The 15,112-nt window shown below is 45.0% G+C and overlaps 1 protein-coding gene across 1 annotated transcript in view; it reads right to left on the bottom strand.

Annotated features, from left to right (window-relative positions):
- Positions 1 to 7,233: 7,233 nt before the first annotated feature.
- LOC138933568 (uncharacterized) overlaps positions 7,234 to 15,112 on the bottom strand; it is a 33,121-nt gene continuing 25,242 nt past the window's right edge. The window contains exons 4-11 of the mRNA XM_070296386.1: positions 9,781 to 11,200; positions 8,949 to 9,084; positions 8,814 to 8,864; positions 8,477 to 8,722; positions 8,245 to 8,416; positions 8,073 to 8,151; positions 7,873 to 7,990; positions 7,234 to 7,537 (exon numbers count right to left, since the gene is read on the bottom strand). Coding sequence (XP_070152487.1) covers positions 7,278 to 7,537; positions 7,873 to 7,990; positions 8,073 to 8,151; positions 8,245 to 8,416; positions 8,477 to 8,722; positions 8,814 to 8,864; positions 8,949 to 9,084; positions 9,781 to 9,831 — 1,113 coding nt within the window. The 5' untranslated portion in view covers positions 9,832 to 11,200 and the 3' untranslated portion in view covers positions 7,234 to 7,277. The remainder of the gene's footprint in view (positions 7,538 to 7,872; positions 7,991 to 8,072; positions 8,152 to 8,244; positions 8,417 to 8,476; positions 8,723 to 8,813; positions 8,865 to 8,948; positions 9,085 to 9,780; positions 11,201 to 15,112) is intronic.

Here is a 15,112-nt window from a genome sequence, read left to right as displayed (position 1 = left end):
TATCTTATAGTGCGACTCTCGACTTCCTATCAGTCACCCCGAGTTACCCGTATTTTACAGCCCGACTCTCAATTACATTTGTCATCTTTTCTGCTCCCAGTTCGTCCGAAAATTTTCATATAAAGATATAAAAAATAAACCTTTACCCGGATCTGAAATCTAGAATTATTCAGTTAATTAAGTTTTCAAGAATTATTTTGCGAATTAAGAATTTCTTTACATTCGATTTTTTTTATTTATTAGTATTACTCATCACGGCCCCTTTCCTTAGTGGAAAGATTAAATCAATCTTCGTGCGCGACCATCAAAGGGTCACGAAACCGTCGGAATCGACAATTGAGAAAGGAATTGGCTCGGGCAGGCGCGGACCCTAATTATACTATATGGTAGATTATAAGAAATTTAACCTAGATAAACATTCCTTCGATTTAAGAACGCATCGGTTAATTAATATATATAACAAGCAAAAACGAACACACAAAATACACAACTTACCACCTTATGTCCCAACTTCCTCTTTTCGTTATTCTCCCCCTTCTTATTCCCCCGTCTCTTCCCCCGAGCGTCCCCCATCGCCTACCTTCTCTGGACACCCTCCATGGTCGGAAAATCTTACTCCACCTTCTTTCCCTGAACATCCATCTACCTCCTCCGAATCTCTTCATCTGGAGAATCCTGATCCTCCTTCTCCCTCCGGATATTCGCCCGCTTTCGGTGATTTCCAGCAACCGCTCCTACTTCCCCTCCTCCTTCTAACTGTTCACCTATGTTTCCTGAACAACATTAACCCTCTAGAATTTCTACTCCGCCCTCCTCCTCATGCCTGGAATCGCCCGACCTCTCAGGAGCGTCGCACGACTTAGACGGAGCCCTTCGGGGAATTCGCAGAAGAGTGTCCCGACCTCAAAGAGGAACCGGAAGATTTCAAATCGGAACCTTCCGATCCCGAAGGAGAATCGGGTTTTTTCTTCGAAGACCGGGATAGGGAAGACTGGTACCGATATCTCCTAAGTCAATTTCCCCCTTACCCTGTGCCTCTTATAGACGAGGATTATCCCGTCGGTCCAGATATAGTGGATCTTGCCCAATTCCATCTTATTCTTCGAACCAATCCACCTGGCTCAATCATCCCATTTTTTGTCCCTAGTTCCCGATTTCCTCTAGCCGTCCCTATCGAGGTCTTTTGGATGAAATTCCCTTCCCCCTCTACTGTACTAATCCGGGATCTTTAATAGTCATCCTACCTTTTCCCTTACTTTTTAATTTTCCTTTTTTTTATAATTTATAACTATTTAAACTTTATATTGTAAATCTCCAACCGGAATTTAAATTTTACTCTCCCCGTTTAATTCTGGTTGATGTCCTCCGTATTTATTGTAACACCCACGAGAACATAATTTTCCTTTACCTACACTGACGCACACGAATACTTACAATTACACATTAGAATTTAAGAAGATGTATTTTACATATAAGCCTTCGTAAACCGAACTAAATGTTCTTTATTAATTTTTATCCTTTTTAAAATCATTCATTTATTTTTTTTTGAATAAATGCAATGTTAAACTTTAAAATTCGAGTAACTTATTAACCCGACCTCCTTCCTGTTACCCGAAATCGCACAGGGTCCCATCCTGGGTAATAAGGATTCAGTTCCTTTACCAAAAAGGGACCACCGATCCGTTCGAAGGCCGTTCGCCTTTCGATAGAGTAGAGCGACCCTTCCGGTCGTTGACCTGTCTAAGGCCCTGTATGGTTCGTTCGACTCGGAAACACTTGTCTCGGAAAAGAGAGAGAGTGTGTTTCGAGGTAAATAGCCCTCCCGCTGACTCTTCCTTCCATTGAGTCTGGACGTAACACATTTATAAGTAATACATAATGGCTCACAACGGACATTCGACAATGCGAAAAACCAAAAAAATTTGAAATTTTGCATAATTAGAGTAACAGGTCCTAATAACGAAACGATTTTTTGTTGGTGTTAAAAAATGGTTTTAGGTTTTAACCGTGTCCAATTGTACTGTGTCCAAGTGAAGGCCACTCAATGAAACACTTGTTGATTAAGATAGACCTTTTTTTTTTTGTGACGGAGGGGAAATGCTTTTACGCATACCCCGCCTCGATGGGGTTCGAGGCGGGGTTATGTGGGACTCACCCCGGCCTAAACAAACGGCCGGGGAATACCCACTAAAACCCCTCCGGGTGGTCTTCTCGGGCGTTTCTGGGGGCCTCCCTGGAAACTGGCATATGCACTACTTCAGGGAGGCCCCCCGCCCACAAGCCTAGCCCCCTGGGGGAGTAGTTTAGCTCTCCCCCAGTGCCCACATTAAGAAGTGGGCATCGGCTTCCCTAATTAGGCGAGAGGGGGACCACCGCCCCTCTCGCCTCCCTCCCAGTGTTAGTCCCGGGAGGGGGCGTGGTCGGGCCCAGGTACTCCACCTGGGCTCCGACCACCGGGCCCGACCTCGGGAGAGACGTCCGCGACGAGTCAGCGGACGTCCCCCGAGTTCGTCGGGGCCCTGCGCTGGCGCAGGAGGTCTTCGACGGGGCCGGACCCGATCGTGGCCCGGCCCCCCCCTCCCGCGCCCCCCCTGTCTGGGGCGGGTTTCCGGGACCGCCATGGGCCAATGTGGCCCCGGCCCCCGTCGACCCACCCCGGGAGGTCCGTGGGGCGCGGCGATGACGTGCCGCACCCCTCTGACCAGGGGGTGCGGGGGGCCCGCGGGTCCTGCCCGTAGTGGGCCCTCCCCGCGTTCCCCCCCAGATCCCCCGGCTGCTCCTCCTCGGTCGCGAGCTCCCCGGCTGCCCCTCCTCGGTCGCGAGCTCCCCGGCTGCCCCTCCTCGGTCGCGAGCTCCCCGGCGTCCTCCGGGGAGCCGCTCCCGCTCCCGTTCGGCCTCCTCTTTCTGCAGCATTTGCAGCATTCTGCCTCGCAGAAGGAGGAGACCGCCCTCCAGGACTCCTCGCTCTCGAGCATAACACCCACGATGCTCGAGAGCGAGAAGTCATTATCCCCCCCTATTATTTGGACGAGGGCACGGCGCTCTTCCGCCCACGCTGGGCACACCTCCAGCGTGTGCTGCGCCGTGTCCTCGTCCACGCCGCAATGGTGGCAGCGCGCGCTGTCCTCCTTCCCGATGCGACACAGGTATGCGCCAAAACATCCATGGCCTGTAAATACCTGTGTCGCACGGTATGACATCTCGCCATCCGCCCTCGTGACCCACTTGATCAAGTGAGGGCGGATGGCCTCGACGACGCGCCTCCCCGTGTTGTCACGGGGGTCGGAGAGGTGCTCGTCCCACCTCTCCAGAGCGCGTCGCCTAGCCTGAAGCCTCACGACGGCCTTGACCTTTGCGGTCAAAGTCACGCCTAGCCCGCCGAACTCCCGCGTACGCCTGTACACAAAAGCGTACATATCGGCGTAGAGCTCGACGGGCGGCGTCCCTGCCAATAATGTGGCCGCCGTGTGCGACACCGTCCTATATCCGCGGACCACCCTGATGGCCACCCTCCGAAATACACGGCGCAGCAGTATCTTGCTGCGCCTATTGGCCATCAGGGCGTCCGCCCACATTGGTGACCCATAAAGGGCCACCGCCCGGACGGTGTTCGCATAGAGGCGACGCACCCGGCCATCCGGGCCCCCGAGATTGGGCAGGAGTCGGCTCAGGCTAAGTGCCACCGACTCCGCCCTGGGGGCCAGGCGCCTAAAGTGCTCGCCAAAGCTCCAGGCCGCGTCCAGGTAGAGACCAAGGTACTTCAAATGGTCTCCCACCCGGACGGAGATGTCATCCACCGTGACATAGGCCTCGGGGGGGGAAGTCCTACGCTTCCCCCTATGCATGAATAGCGCCTCGGTTTTGTGAAGCGCTATCTGCAGGCCCATGCCACGGATAGCGCGGACAGCGCACGCTACCCCTAAGTTGGCGGTGTATACCGCATCCCCCCAGCTTTTTCCCCCGGCCAGAAGCAGAGTGTCGTCTGCATAGCAGACGATCCTGCAGCCGGGGGGGGGGGGGGAGAGCAATACCCAGCACTCTGTTGTATGCGAGGTTTCACAGGATGGGGCCCAACACGGACCCCTGCGGAACCCCGCAATACACGCCCCTTCTGCGCAGGAGTACCCTGTTATCAGGGTACTCCAGCCACCTGTCCCGGAAATAACTCCTAAGGACCTCCACCATGTAGGGAGGGAGGCTAAAGGTGTCAGCGGCCTCCCCCACCATACTCCAGGGCAGGGTGTTGAAAGCATTGCGTATGTCTAATGACACCGCAATCACCACCCTGCCCTCCTCCATAATGGATTCCGCGAGGGACCGCACCCGCAAGATTGCGTCCACGGTCGATCGCCCCCCGCGGAACCATTATTGGTCCTGGTGGAGGTCCATATCACCTCGGAACAGGTGTTGGACGAGGCGGTTCGCCAACACTCTCTCCAAGAGCTTTCCCGCCTCGTCCAACAGGCATATTGGCCTATAGGCAGAAGGGACGTTGCCAGGCTTGCTCCCCTTTGGGATGAGGACCAACCTGACCCTCACCCACGCTGGGGGGAATACACCCTGCCTGAGGCAGTTGTTGAACAACTGCCTCAGGCGCCCGGACAGGTGGTCCAAGGCTAGGACCCAGACCCGGCCGAGGATCCCGTCGGGGCCCGGGGCCTTATTGCCCCTGAGCCTCAGCCGACGGATCACACCGGCCATTTCGTCCTCTATCACCTCCAGGTCCTCTGACCACGGGATGGCCGCCTCCTGGCGGCCACCCGCGTCAAAGGGGGGGCCCTCGGATGGAAAGAGGGCCCCCAAGACATCCTCGAGGACCTGGGGTTCCAGGGACTCCGTCACGGGGGGCGCCCAAGATCTAAGCTTGTTCATGACAAGCTTGTATGGGCGCCCCCATGGGTCTGCGTCCAGCGAGCGTAGGAGTTCGTCCCACGCTCGGGCCTTGGACCTCCTGATCTCGGCGCTGAGGGCGTTCCTTGCGGCACGGAACCCCTCATACGCCTCAGCCGTCCTCTCGGCGTCATTCCGACGCCGAGCCCGGGTGAAGCGGCGCCTGGCCGCGACGGAGCATCGCCGAAGTTCGGCGATCTCCGCGCTCCACCAATACGCCGCTCTTCGCGGGCGGGGGCTGGTCCGGGGCATCGCGAAATCACACGCGTCGCGTAATGCGCCCCGGAACCAGTTCACCTCCTCGGTGATCCCCCGCCCTTCCCCCCCGGGACACGGCCAGTCTGCCGCAAGGACGGCTGCGATCAGCCTGTCCGGGCTCAACTTGGTGAGGGCCCATCCCCGTGGCCGGGCATCTCCCCGGCCTTGGGAGCGGCCGAGCACCCCGTGGCGGGCAGCGTGGAGGACCACCTCTATGTAGAGGTGGTCCGAGAGTGTCTCACACTTCGCTACCCGCCAACTAATGATCTTACGTGCGGCGGAGGGGGTGGCCCAGGTCAAGTCCGGGACCGATTCCCCCTGCCACCGCACTAGGGTGCTCCTCGACCCCGTGTTAATTAAACACAGGCCGAGTGCCGCCGCCCAATCCTGCAGGGCCTCGCCCCTGGCGTCCGTGAACCGGGAACCCCAACGCGTCGATTTCGCGTTGAAGTCCCCGGCCACAATAATTGGACGGGGCATCTGTCGGCGAAAACAGGCCGACACCCCGTCCAAAAACGCCTCAAACTAGGCGAGACCCACGTTGGGGGAGATGTATACCCCCAGCACGGAGATGGGTCCCCACCTGACCGCCACCACTCCCGCCCCGGCCTCGACCGGTGTGCAAGGCGGGAGTGTGGGGTCACTCCTCCAAGTGATCGCGACGGAGCCCGTCCGGTCGCCAATCCAGCATGGACTGGCTTCCGGAACCCGGTAGGGCTCCGCCGCAATCCCCAACCCGAAACCACGCTCTGCCAGGCTGTGCAGGAAGAGGTCCTGCGCCCGGCGAGCGTGTTCAGGTTGGCCTGCAAGATGCCCAGGGACATTTATTTATATGTCCCTGGCCGCGATGTCGGCGGCCACGATGGACCGGTCGAGGCCCCGGAGTCTGAGCTCCGCCTTTCTAATAGGGCGGGCGAGACGGACCGCCTCATCGCCGGCGAAGACCCGGCGGAGGTCAGCGTAGAGGGCGTCGGCCCTTTGTGACGCCGTTGGTCCGTCTTTCTCGCCCGACCCGGCGAGCTCCACCACCATGGCCCCCGTGGCGGCCTCCCGGACCCGGAGGGAATCAATTCCCAGCTTTGGGAGATCGATCTCCCTTCTGGCCCTGGCCATGGTTGCTTGGTATGCCCCGTCGGCGCAGGTTATTGTAACCGCCGCCGATCGGGGCACCCTGCGCCTCAAGGCGTCTCCTCGTTGGCGCCGCTTCGGCCGCTGCCGTCCCCCAGCGCGCCGGGTGGGCGGTGCCGCCCTTGCGGCTCCTCTTCCGGCCTGGGGTTGGGCCGCCTGCGCGGCCTTTGCCCGTGCCGTCCTCTCCCTCCGCCCCACGACCCTCGACCAGGATTCGTCCTGGCGGAGGGTACTCGGTGGGGGGAGGAGAGGGAACCCCCGATCCCGTGCCACCGGTCTAGGATCGCTAGGGGGGAGCGAGGCTCTGCCCCGCCCTCCCGGGGTAGCCGGTGCGCCGCGAGGCGCAGGGGGCGGGGGCCTCGTGCCTCCGCCCCCCGCCGCGCCGCGCGACTTTTTCCTCCTCTTCCTCCCCTGCCCCGGCGCCGAGGCGTCGGCAGGGGGGAGAGGCGGGAAATCCCTCCCGGACGGGCGACCGGCCGTCGGAGTGGGCCCCCTAGGGGGTCCGCCCCGGCCTAACGCCGCCCGTTGATCAAGATAGACCTGATGGGTTTGTTCCTGGCTCTTGGAGAGAAGACATCGAAAACAGTGTATTAAGAGATATTACTACATGTGGTAATAATAATAGTACGCGAAACGCAATCAAAATTCGTGAAAACTTTTGCAATTATTTTAATACCGAAGGAGCTGTACCATGGCAAATTAATAATGTTTAATTATCATTTTTTGTAGAAATAAAATAAAACTTCTGATAACTAATTATTCAACTTATTTTATTTAGAAACATTTAAATATCTATTTCAACATTTTAAACATTTTATACTTATTTTATACATTAACTGTAATATAAATATTTAATACAAATAAAACATTTTTAAATTAAAAACAAAAAAATAATTTTTTAAAAATAAAAGAAAATATTAAATTTTAACCAATGTTTAAAAAAAATATGCTGTTCCAAAGGAAAAAAAATATCTTATTGAATGTTGCTTTTAAATAAAACGTTATTCATTAATGTTTTCTTGGATAATTATATCATAGGTTAACTGTAATATTTTTTGCATTGTTTCAAACCTAGTCCTTGATGACATTTTCTTTAACCTAAATCCCACTAAACTTAAAAAAGAATCCATTTCGTCAGGTTCTGGTGGCGCAGGAAGAACTATTCTATCTTCTTTACACATAGCATCCACCATTCTTTCTATTGCACTAGAACAGTGCTCGGATTTAGTTGCACATTTCGGCCCGATTCCGTGGCTCACGCCTATTGCCCCCCACTCACCGCTCGTACGTTAGCGACGAGTCGCCAGATATGCGTAACTAAAGAGCGCGACGCTTTGTTTCATGAGCGTCCGTATATAAGAATGCCCAAATATAATAATAAGACAATACTTCTCTATAATTAAAAGTTTTTCTTCAATATTTTATATCAATGAAATATAAAATATTGAAGAAAACTTTTAGAATTTTGATAATTTACGCGGTGCATTTAAAAAAATATTGTCTTATTTATTATATTTGGGCATTCTTACATACGAACGCTGCTGAGACAAAGCGTCGCGCTCCTTAGTTACGCGTATCTGGCGACTTGTCGCTAACGCACGAGCGGTGAGTGGGGGGCAATAGGCGTGAGCCACGGAATCGGGCCGAAATGTGCAACTAAATCCGAGCACTGCACTAGAAGTATCACTTTTTTTTCGTTTTCCTTTATTGGAATCTAAAATATAAAAATTTTTTCAATTATTTTTAATAGTTTTTTAAATTATTTTTAATAATAATTTGACATGTTTCAATTGTACCTGTTCGGAGGCTTTCTGCATTATTTTCATCATTAACGATGAATTTGAATTATCCTCATTATTTATATTAGACACCATGCTGTAATGTTTATAATACTTTAATATATAATTCATATAATTATTTAATAAATTTTTATATTCATATAATTATTTAATATATATTTATGCTTACATTTTTTGAAGACAAGAGTCTTTAAGAAAACTTATCGAATGGTAATGAGGCCATTTTTGGACTGTATCCCTTCTACCAGATCCACCCATTCGCTGTTCTGATTGCATAATTTTACGGTACGTATCATGCAATGACTTGAATCTTTTTTGTGCTTCTTCTGCACTTATTTTACCTGCAAAGGATATAAATTTATTATTTTGTTAGATGTTTATCGTATTATTTTTATACTCACCATTAAATGCCACAGCTATTTCTGACCATAACCATTGTCTTATTGTAGATCTGCGTTGCACCAAAGGTAAAGAATAATCCCACAATGGTGGGCATTTTTGTACTTCGAGAATTAATAATTCTTCATCATCAAAATTTAATTTGTTTCTTGCGCTATCATTTAATTTTTGACGTTTGCTATAATTAATTTGTTTAAGTTGTCCAGAAATTCTTAATGTTTCCTTTTGTCTTATGTGTACAATATTATCTAAAAAAATTATTTAAAAAAAATGATATCTCTCTATTTAAAAAGATTCTTTTTTTACTTACTTCTATTGTTATCATGAAACAAAATCATAATTGTTCCACATTATTTATATCGCTTCGTCTCACGATAGTTATTCCATCATCTAAAAAATATTAATATTTGTTTCAGTAAATATAGAAAGAAAATAAATATTGAGAAAAAAAATACAACACATACCTGCACATACCTGCTAATGGATAAAAATATAATGTGTTTGGATCAACAGTATAAGAATTATATCCTTCTAGGCAACCATGTGTGTTAATATCTTTTTGATCACATATTTCTTCACATACTCCACATGTTTGAACAAGTTCATAATCCTACAAATAAAAAATAATATATATTATTAAATCAATTCTTTTACTATATGTAACATTTTTTTATTCTATATTTACAGACTTAAAAATATCATATGTTACTTATTTTGGTAAATACGCAAATTTTGTGTATCTCCTCAATTTAAACAAAGCTTGATATTACTGCGAACTTTGATAAGTAGAAAATGGTATTTAGAATAGTTGCTCAGTATTATAAAATTTTTAATGTAATAATATTTAAAAAATTTTCAAAGATGGGAATTCATTGGATCAATAGAATAAAAATACATGGCAATGTAATATAATATAATATACTTCAAGCTTATTTAATGAAATAACTATTAATCAAACTGAATTTAAACATATATAACATGATAATAAAAGATAATTAAAAGTAAAGTTTGTATCAAATAAATACAATAATGCCGATACTCTCTGATAAACTTCTTAACCTCAAAAAATATTATTTTTTATTCATTATTCAATTCATTACTCTCTTTATAATATTAAATAATGAATTCAATTATTTAGTTTCATATTCTACTCATCACAATATGCAATGATATGAGTTTCATCTAAATCAATGAGAAGAAATATATTTTGATTTTCTCATTTTTTATATTTTGCTTTTTAATAATAAAAAAATTATTAATTCAAAATAAAAGCTTAAATTAATTAAATAATTAATATTTTACTTACATATCGAAATTCCATTTTAGATTTTTTTGCACTGGACAAGCAAAATCTCATCCATATAGCCAACAGTACGGCTTGACGCTGAAGCTGAGGAAATCCAGCTTTTTTTTCTTGACGCTAGCGTCGAGTCGACGTCACGTGACCACATGCAACGCTGAAACGAGCGTCCCATGAATTCGCACCTTAAGAATGGGCTTGCGATCGAACTTTAACATAATCAGCGATACTAATATTTCATCTTTAAGACTTTAATCAATTATATACCAGGTATATAAATATGAAACCGGAATTTGCTCATAGATGGCCCTAGCTGTCAATGTAGTTACCGTCAAACCGCGTCATTGGCGCCATTTTCTTGTTTTGACATCTGATAAAGATTTTCAACTCACAACAATACAAGTTTCATACAACAGCATAGTTTTTAATAGCGTTGAACATGTCGAATTTTGTGCCTGGAAACTACGATTTGCGGACAGCATTGATTTTCTGTTACCATTTGAAGAAAACTGCTGCAGAATTGCATCGAATGCTTGTCGAAGCTTACGGTGAGCATGCTCTTGGTAAATCACAGTGCTTTGAGTGGTTTAAAAAATTCAAAAGTGGCGATTTTGACGTGAGAAACGAAGAACGTGGAAGACCACCGAAAAAGTTTGAAGACAGCGAATTGCAAACATTGTTGGATGAGGATGACGCTACCGACAACAAATGATCGATTTGAATCAAGTTTTGCGTGAAAAACGACCAGAATATCAAAAAAGACAACACAAAGTGATTTTGCGTCATGATAATGCATCATCACACACAGCAAAACCGGTCAAGGAAACGATTGAGGCGTTTAGTTGGGAAATACTTTCGCATGCGGCTTACTCACCAGACTTGGCTCCATCCGATTACTACTTATTTGCATCGATGGGACACGCACTTGCTGAGCAGCACTTCACTTCTTACGAAAATGTACGAAAACGGCTCGATGACTGGTTTGCCTCAAAGAAGCAACAGTTTTTTTGGCGTGGCATCCACAAATTGTCAGAGAGATGGGAAAAATGTATAGCTAGCAATGGGCAATACTTCGAATAAAATACTTTTTATCATTTTCATACAATAAACGTGTATTTTCTATACAAAAATTCCGGTTTCATATTTATATACCTGGTAGATGAATATATAATAAGTATTTTTGCGTAAACGTGAAAAATATAATTAAAATAAATAAAATAAGATGTTACGTCCTGGCGACTCCACGATTCCTTCCTTTCGCAATATTGCGGCAACGATAATCGGTCGGTGATAAAATGAGTCGTTCGGTAAATGGAGCATCTTGCGCCACGCATTTCTTTAAACATTTAATCACTTGTCAATATCAAAATCTATGAGCAACCGTGGGAAAGACGCAAGAGACCGGTGACGAAACTGCGCCGGTCGCCTAAAAGTAAATAAAAAATCAGTAGATATCCTCGAAATAGAATTTTCCAGCGGAAGAATAAATTGATATCAAAAAGATAATAAAATTCCTTCTAAGAAAATATCTGACAAACGTATAATAGCTAAATCAATAATGATGAAACTTCTGTGACGACATATTCAGTAACGACAACTACATTAATATCGATAAAAATAATCATAAGGAAGTAAGACTTTTTCTAATCAGATCACGTGCGCAAGGGAAATCTAATGCTCAAGAGGCTTGAACTGATATCGAGATCACCAATCGACGATCACCACGGGTAAAAATTCGAAAAGTAGGAGAAACACCCCGCCTAAAAGGGGCACTGGTACAATTTTTAATTCGTTGAAGTCTTCGAAGATTCCCACTCTTAGAAATTAGAATACACCCCGAAAAGAGAATTATAAAAAGGGGATTCGAAGAGACATTGAAACCACTTTTTTCCCGTCTTCAACTTCACGCAATCTCACTCTATGTTTTTGCACTGTAATTCGCAAGTTAGGCACTTGTGCCACCAGTGTCCTTACTTGGCATCATCTCCAGGCCAACCACGAATCGAACATCAGGCTGCCGACATGAGATACAGAGCGAAACACCGTACCAATTCACCACCTCCCTGAATTACTATTTAAAAAAGTAAGTTTAATTGAATAATTTTTCTTTTCCTTCTTTTTGTCTTGTTTCTTATTTAAATCAAAATTTTCCGAAGAATGTCTTATTCTTTTAAATCATTAACCAGTTCCGGCGATAAATCTTAGAAAGTTTTAACCTAACACGTATGCGAGCGACCAATTTTATATTTCCGACCGTTATTAACATATACGGTTATTTACTTATACATATTGATCTTGATCTTATTTTTTTTTTAAATCAAATATATTTTTATATTTTATTAACCAGTCAGAACCTAAAATTTAACGGTAGAAACTTTCCCTCGTCATTCTGACTGATGCCCTCCGTATTAGTGTAACACCCGCGAATTAAACACATACACACATGCACACAGCACATATTAAGAACTCAAGTAGCATTATATTTTTATTATTATTATTATTCTTTTTTTTTATCATGTATACCTAGCATTAATTTTAAAATGAATAAATTTAAACTTTGTTAATTAAAATCAAGTAAACCTTTTATTAATTCCCCACTCGTTCCTAGATAAAGATCGCACTTGGTCCTATCCCGCGTAAAAGAAATTAAATTCTCTTACCAAAAAGGGACCGCCGAGCGAACTTCCGAAAACAGTGTAATAGCGACTCAGTCGTTTACCTGCTTTGCGGACCTGTCAGTTCGTTCGACCCGATTCCAAACGCCACGAGACCTTTAAACTTCGGGATAATAAAAGATAGTTGTTACGCCCTTCCGTCGACCGGTGATGCCAGAAACGGGTCCCGCGGCTCACGGGTCAGCAATGGAAGGGATAACGCACACAAGCGCGAACCGCGTACATGTGCGTTTTGCGCAGCGCAGAGCGCACATGTACGCGGTTCGCGCTTGTATGCGGTATCCCTTCCATTGCTGACCCGTGAGCCGCGGGACCCGTTTCTGGCATCACTGCCGTCGACTCATCCTTCCCCAAGTCTGGACGTAACAAGAAATATGCGCATTATTTTTTATGGAATCGTAAAATGCGCGCAATAATAATTTTGTTATAGCCCGAAAAGGCTATACATTAATTACTAGATATATATGTTATTTTAGATATATATTATTTTATACGGTAAGGCATTGCTCAACGTGTAACGCGAATACAGATTACATTACGAGCGTTGGCCAGAGAGAAGATATAATAGAGGACGGGGGCCATAGGTAATCGTGTAAGTGGAAACATCAGACGATTAGAAAGAGATAGAATCAAGTGACCTGGCTGTCATTGTCTATTCGCGCAGGCGCAGTTTTTGATATTTAGTATTAGCAGAGCGGACTTGGAGAGTTGGAAAGGACAGAGGAGAGAGTTTGACAGAAAACCTTGGAAATAATTAAAATCTCTCTAGAAATATATAATAAAGATTTTTGTCAACAATATATTTTTCGTATTTCTTTATTATTTCGATCATATGCAAATCGTTTATTGAATTTAATTATATATTTTACTTGTACAGTAATATAAACAAAATTTTTGTGATTTCTTTAAAGATTAAAATATATCGAAATTGATAATTTGATCATTAAGAAACTAATTTATTTTTAAAATAATTTATGAATGTAAATTAAAATTTACGTTTATTAACACTTAAAATTATAATTATTACATTTATTTATGGTTTAATTTTTGTCTATTTATATATTGCAAAATACGTTTTTTAATAAATTTTAACTGATTTTCTATCATAACAAAACATTTATTAGATTTTTAAAAATCTGTATTAATTGTCTTTTAAATATAACTTTATAATATTTTTTACTATGCTAATATGCTCTCCGGACTCTGTATGCTCTATTCTGCGCATGCGCTAACAGACAAGGACAGCCAGGTCACTTGACTTCGTCTCTTTCTAATTGCCTGATACTCTTTTAGCTGACTCCCGCCCTCTATTATATCTTCTCTCTAGCGTTGACCGAGCAAAGCGCTGACAACGCGAGCCACGCGCGAAGCCCGAGCGACCGCGCAATCACTTCATTACGAAAACGCGGAAATCAGGGCAAGCGGAATAAGGAAATTGCGAAAATGCAATATAGAAGTCCTACTTAAAAGCGAAATAAAAAGCAATAAGGAAATTGCGAAAATGCAAGCAAAGAAGTCCTACTTAAAACTCCTTAGCTTGCATCCGGATTTTGCCGCCAAAATCGAGCGACATGACACATGGCCCTGCCGCTAAACGACCCCTCTCGAGAAACAAAGGGGAGATAATAAAAAGAACTATCGCTAACGAACGATGGGCAGTCTCAATAATCAATTAATATCGAACGGGCAGTCAATAACGCTAATTACGGGCAACTATTAAATTAAAGTCGGCAGAAATAAATACGAAAGATCGAGAAGTGAGTCTCGCGACTGAAACTCGACTCCAGATACCCACAGATATCCGTTATTGCGATACGATCCAACGTGCAGAAACTTTGTAATTAAGCCAATTTGTGAATAAAATAGATATATATATTTTCATTCCGATTACAAAGGTGTCATTTTTATCTACAATAAAATCAGTGAGCTACTTGGGCGGAATCCAAATTCCCAAATTCCTTCCGGCAAACGATCCCAACTATCGTGCCTCTCTGGAAACATAACAATTTGTTAAAAACATTTTTCTTACATCCTTTGCTAATAATTATCAACTATCAATATTATCCAAATTTTAATTATAACATAAAGAACAATAATTTGGTAACTTCATGATGGGAGTGGTGCACTTGGACACAGTATAATTGGACACGGTGCAAATGGACACGTTACAAATGGACACGAGATTTTGCACACGGTTCAATTGGACACAGTGCATTTGGACATAGTAATTTTGGATACAGTAGCTTTTGGACACATAAGAAAATACGCATCGTTTACTTGGACACCGCTCAATTGGACACTGTTCATTTGGACACCGTTCGTTTGGACACAGAAAGATGCGCACCGTTCATTTGGACACCGTTCGTTTGGACACCGTTATTTGCCCACCGTTCGTTTGGACACCGTTCATTTGCCCACCGTTCGTTTGGACACCGTTCGTTTGGACACCAAAATTTGTTTTAAGTTATACGACGTAATCCACACCAAATTTTTGTTTTAAATAAGAAATAGGTTTGGGTTAGGTTATATCTTCCGGAAGTGGAGCCCCCCCGCAGGGGGGGCGGAACCCACTGTATCCATGCATGACATCCAAATATGCGAAAGGCTAAACAAAGTGCTAAAAGCAATGACATCAGTATCAGAGATATATAAGTATGAATATA

This window comes from Polyergus mexicanus, unplaced genomic scaffold (assembly GCF_030449975.1).
Source record: "Polyergus mexicanus isolate NDT 795.1 unplaced genomic scaffold, iyPolMexi1.0 SCAF_5, whole genome shotgun sequence".
NCBI lineage: Eukaryota > Metazoa > Arthropoda > Insecta > Hymenoptera > Formicidae > Polyergus > Polyergus mexicanus.
Note: the sequence above shows the minus strand (reverse complement) of the source record. Positions and strands in the feature narration are given on the sequence as shown.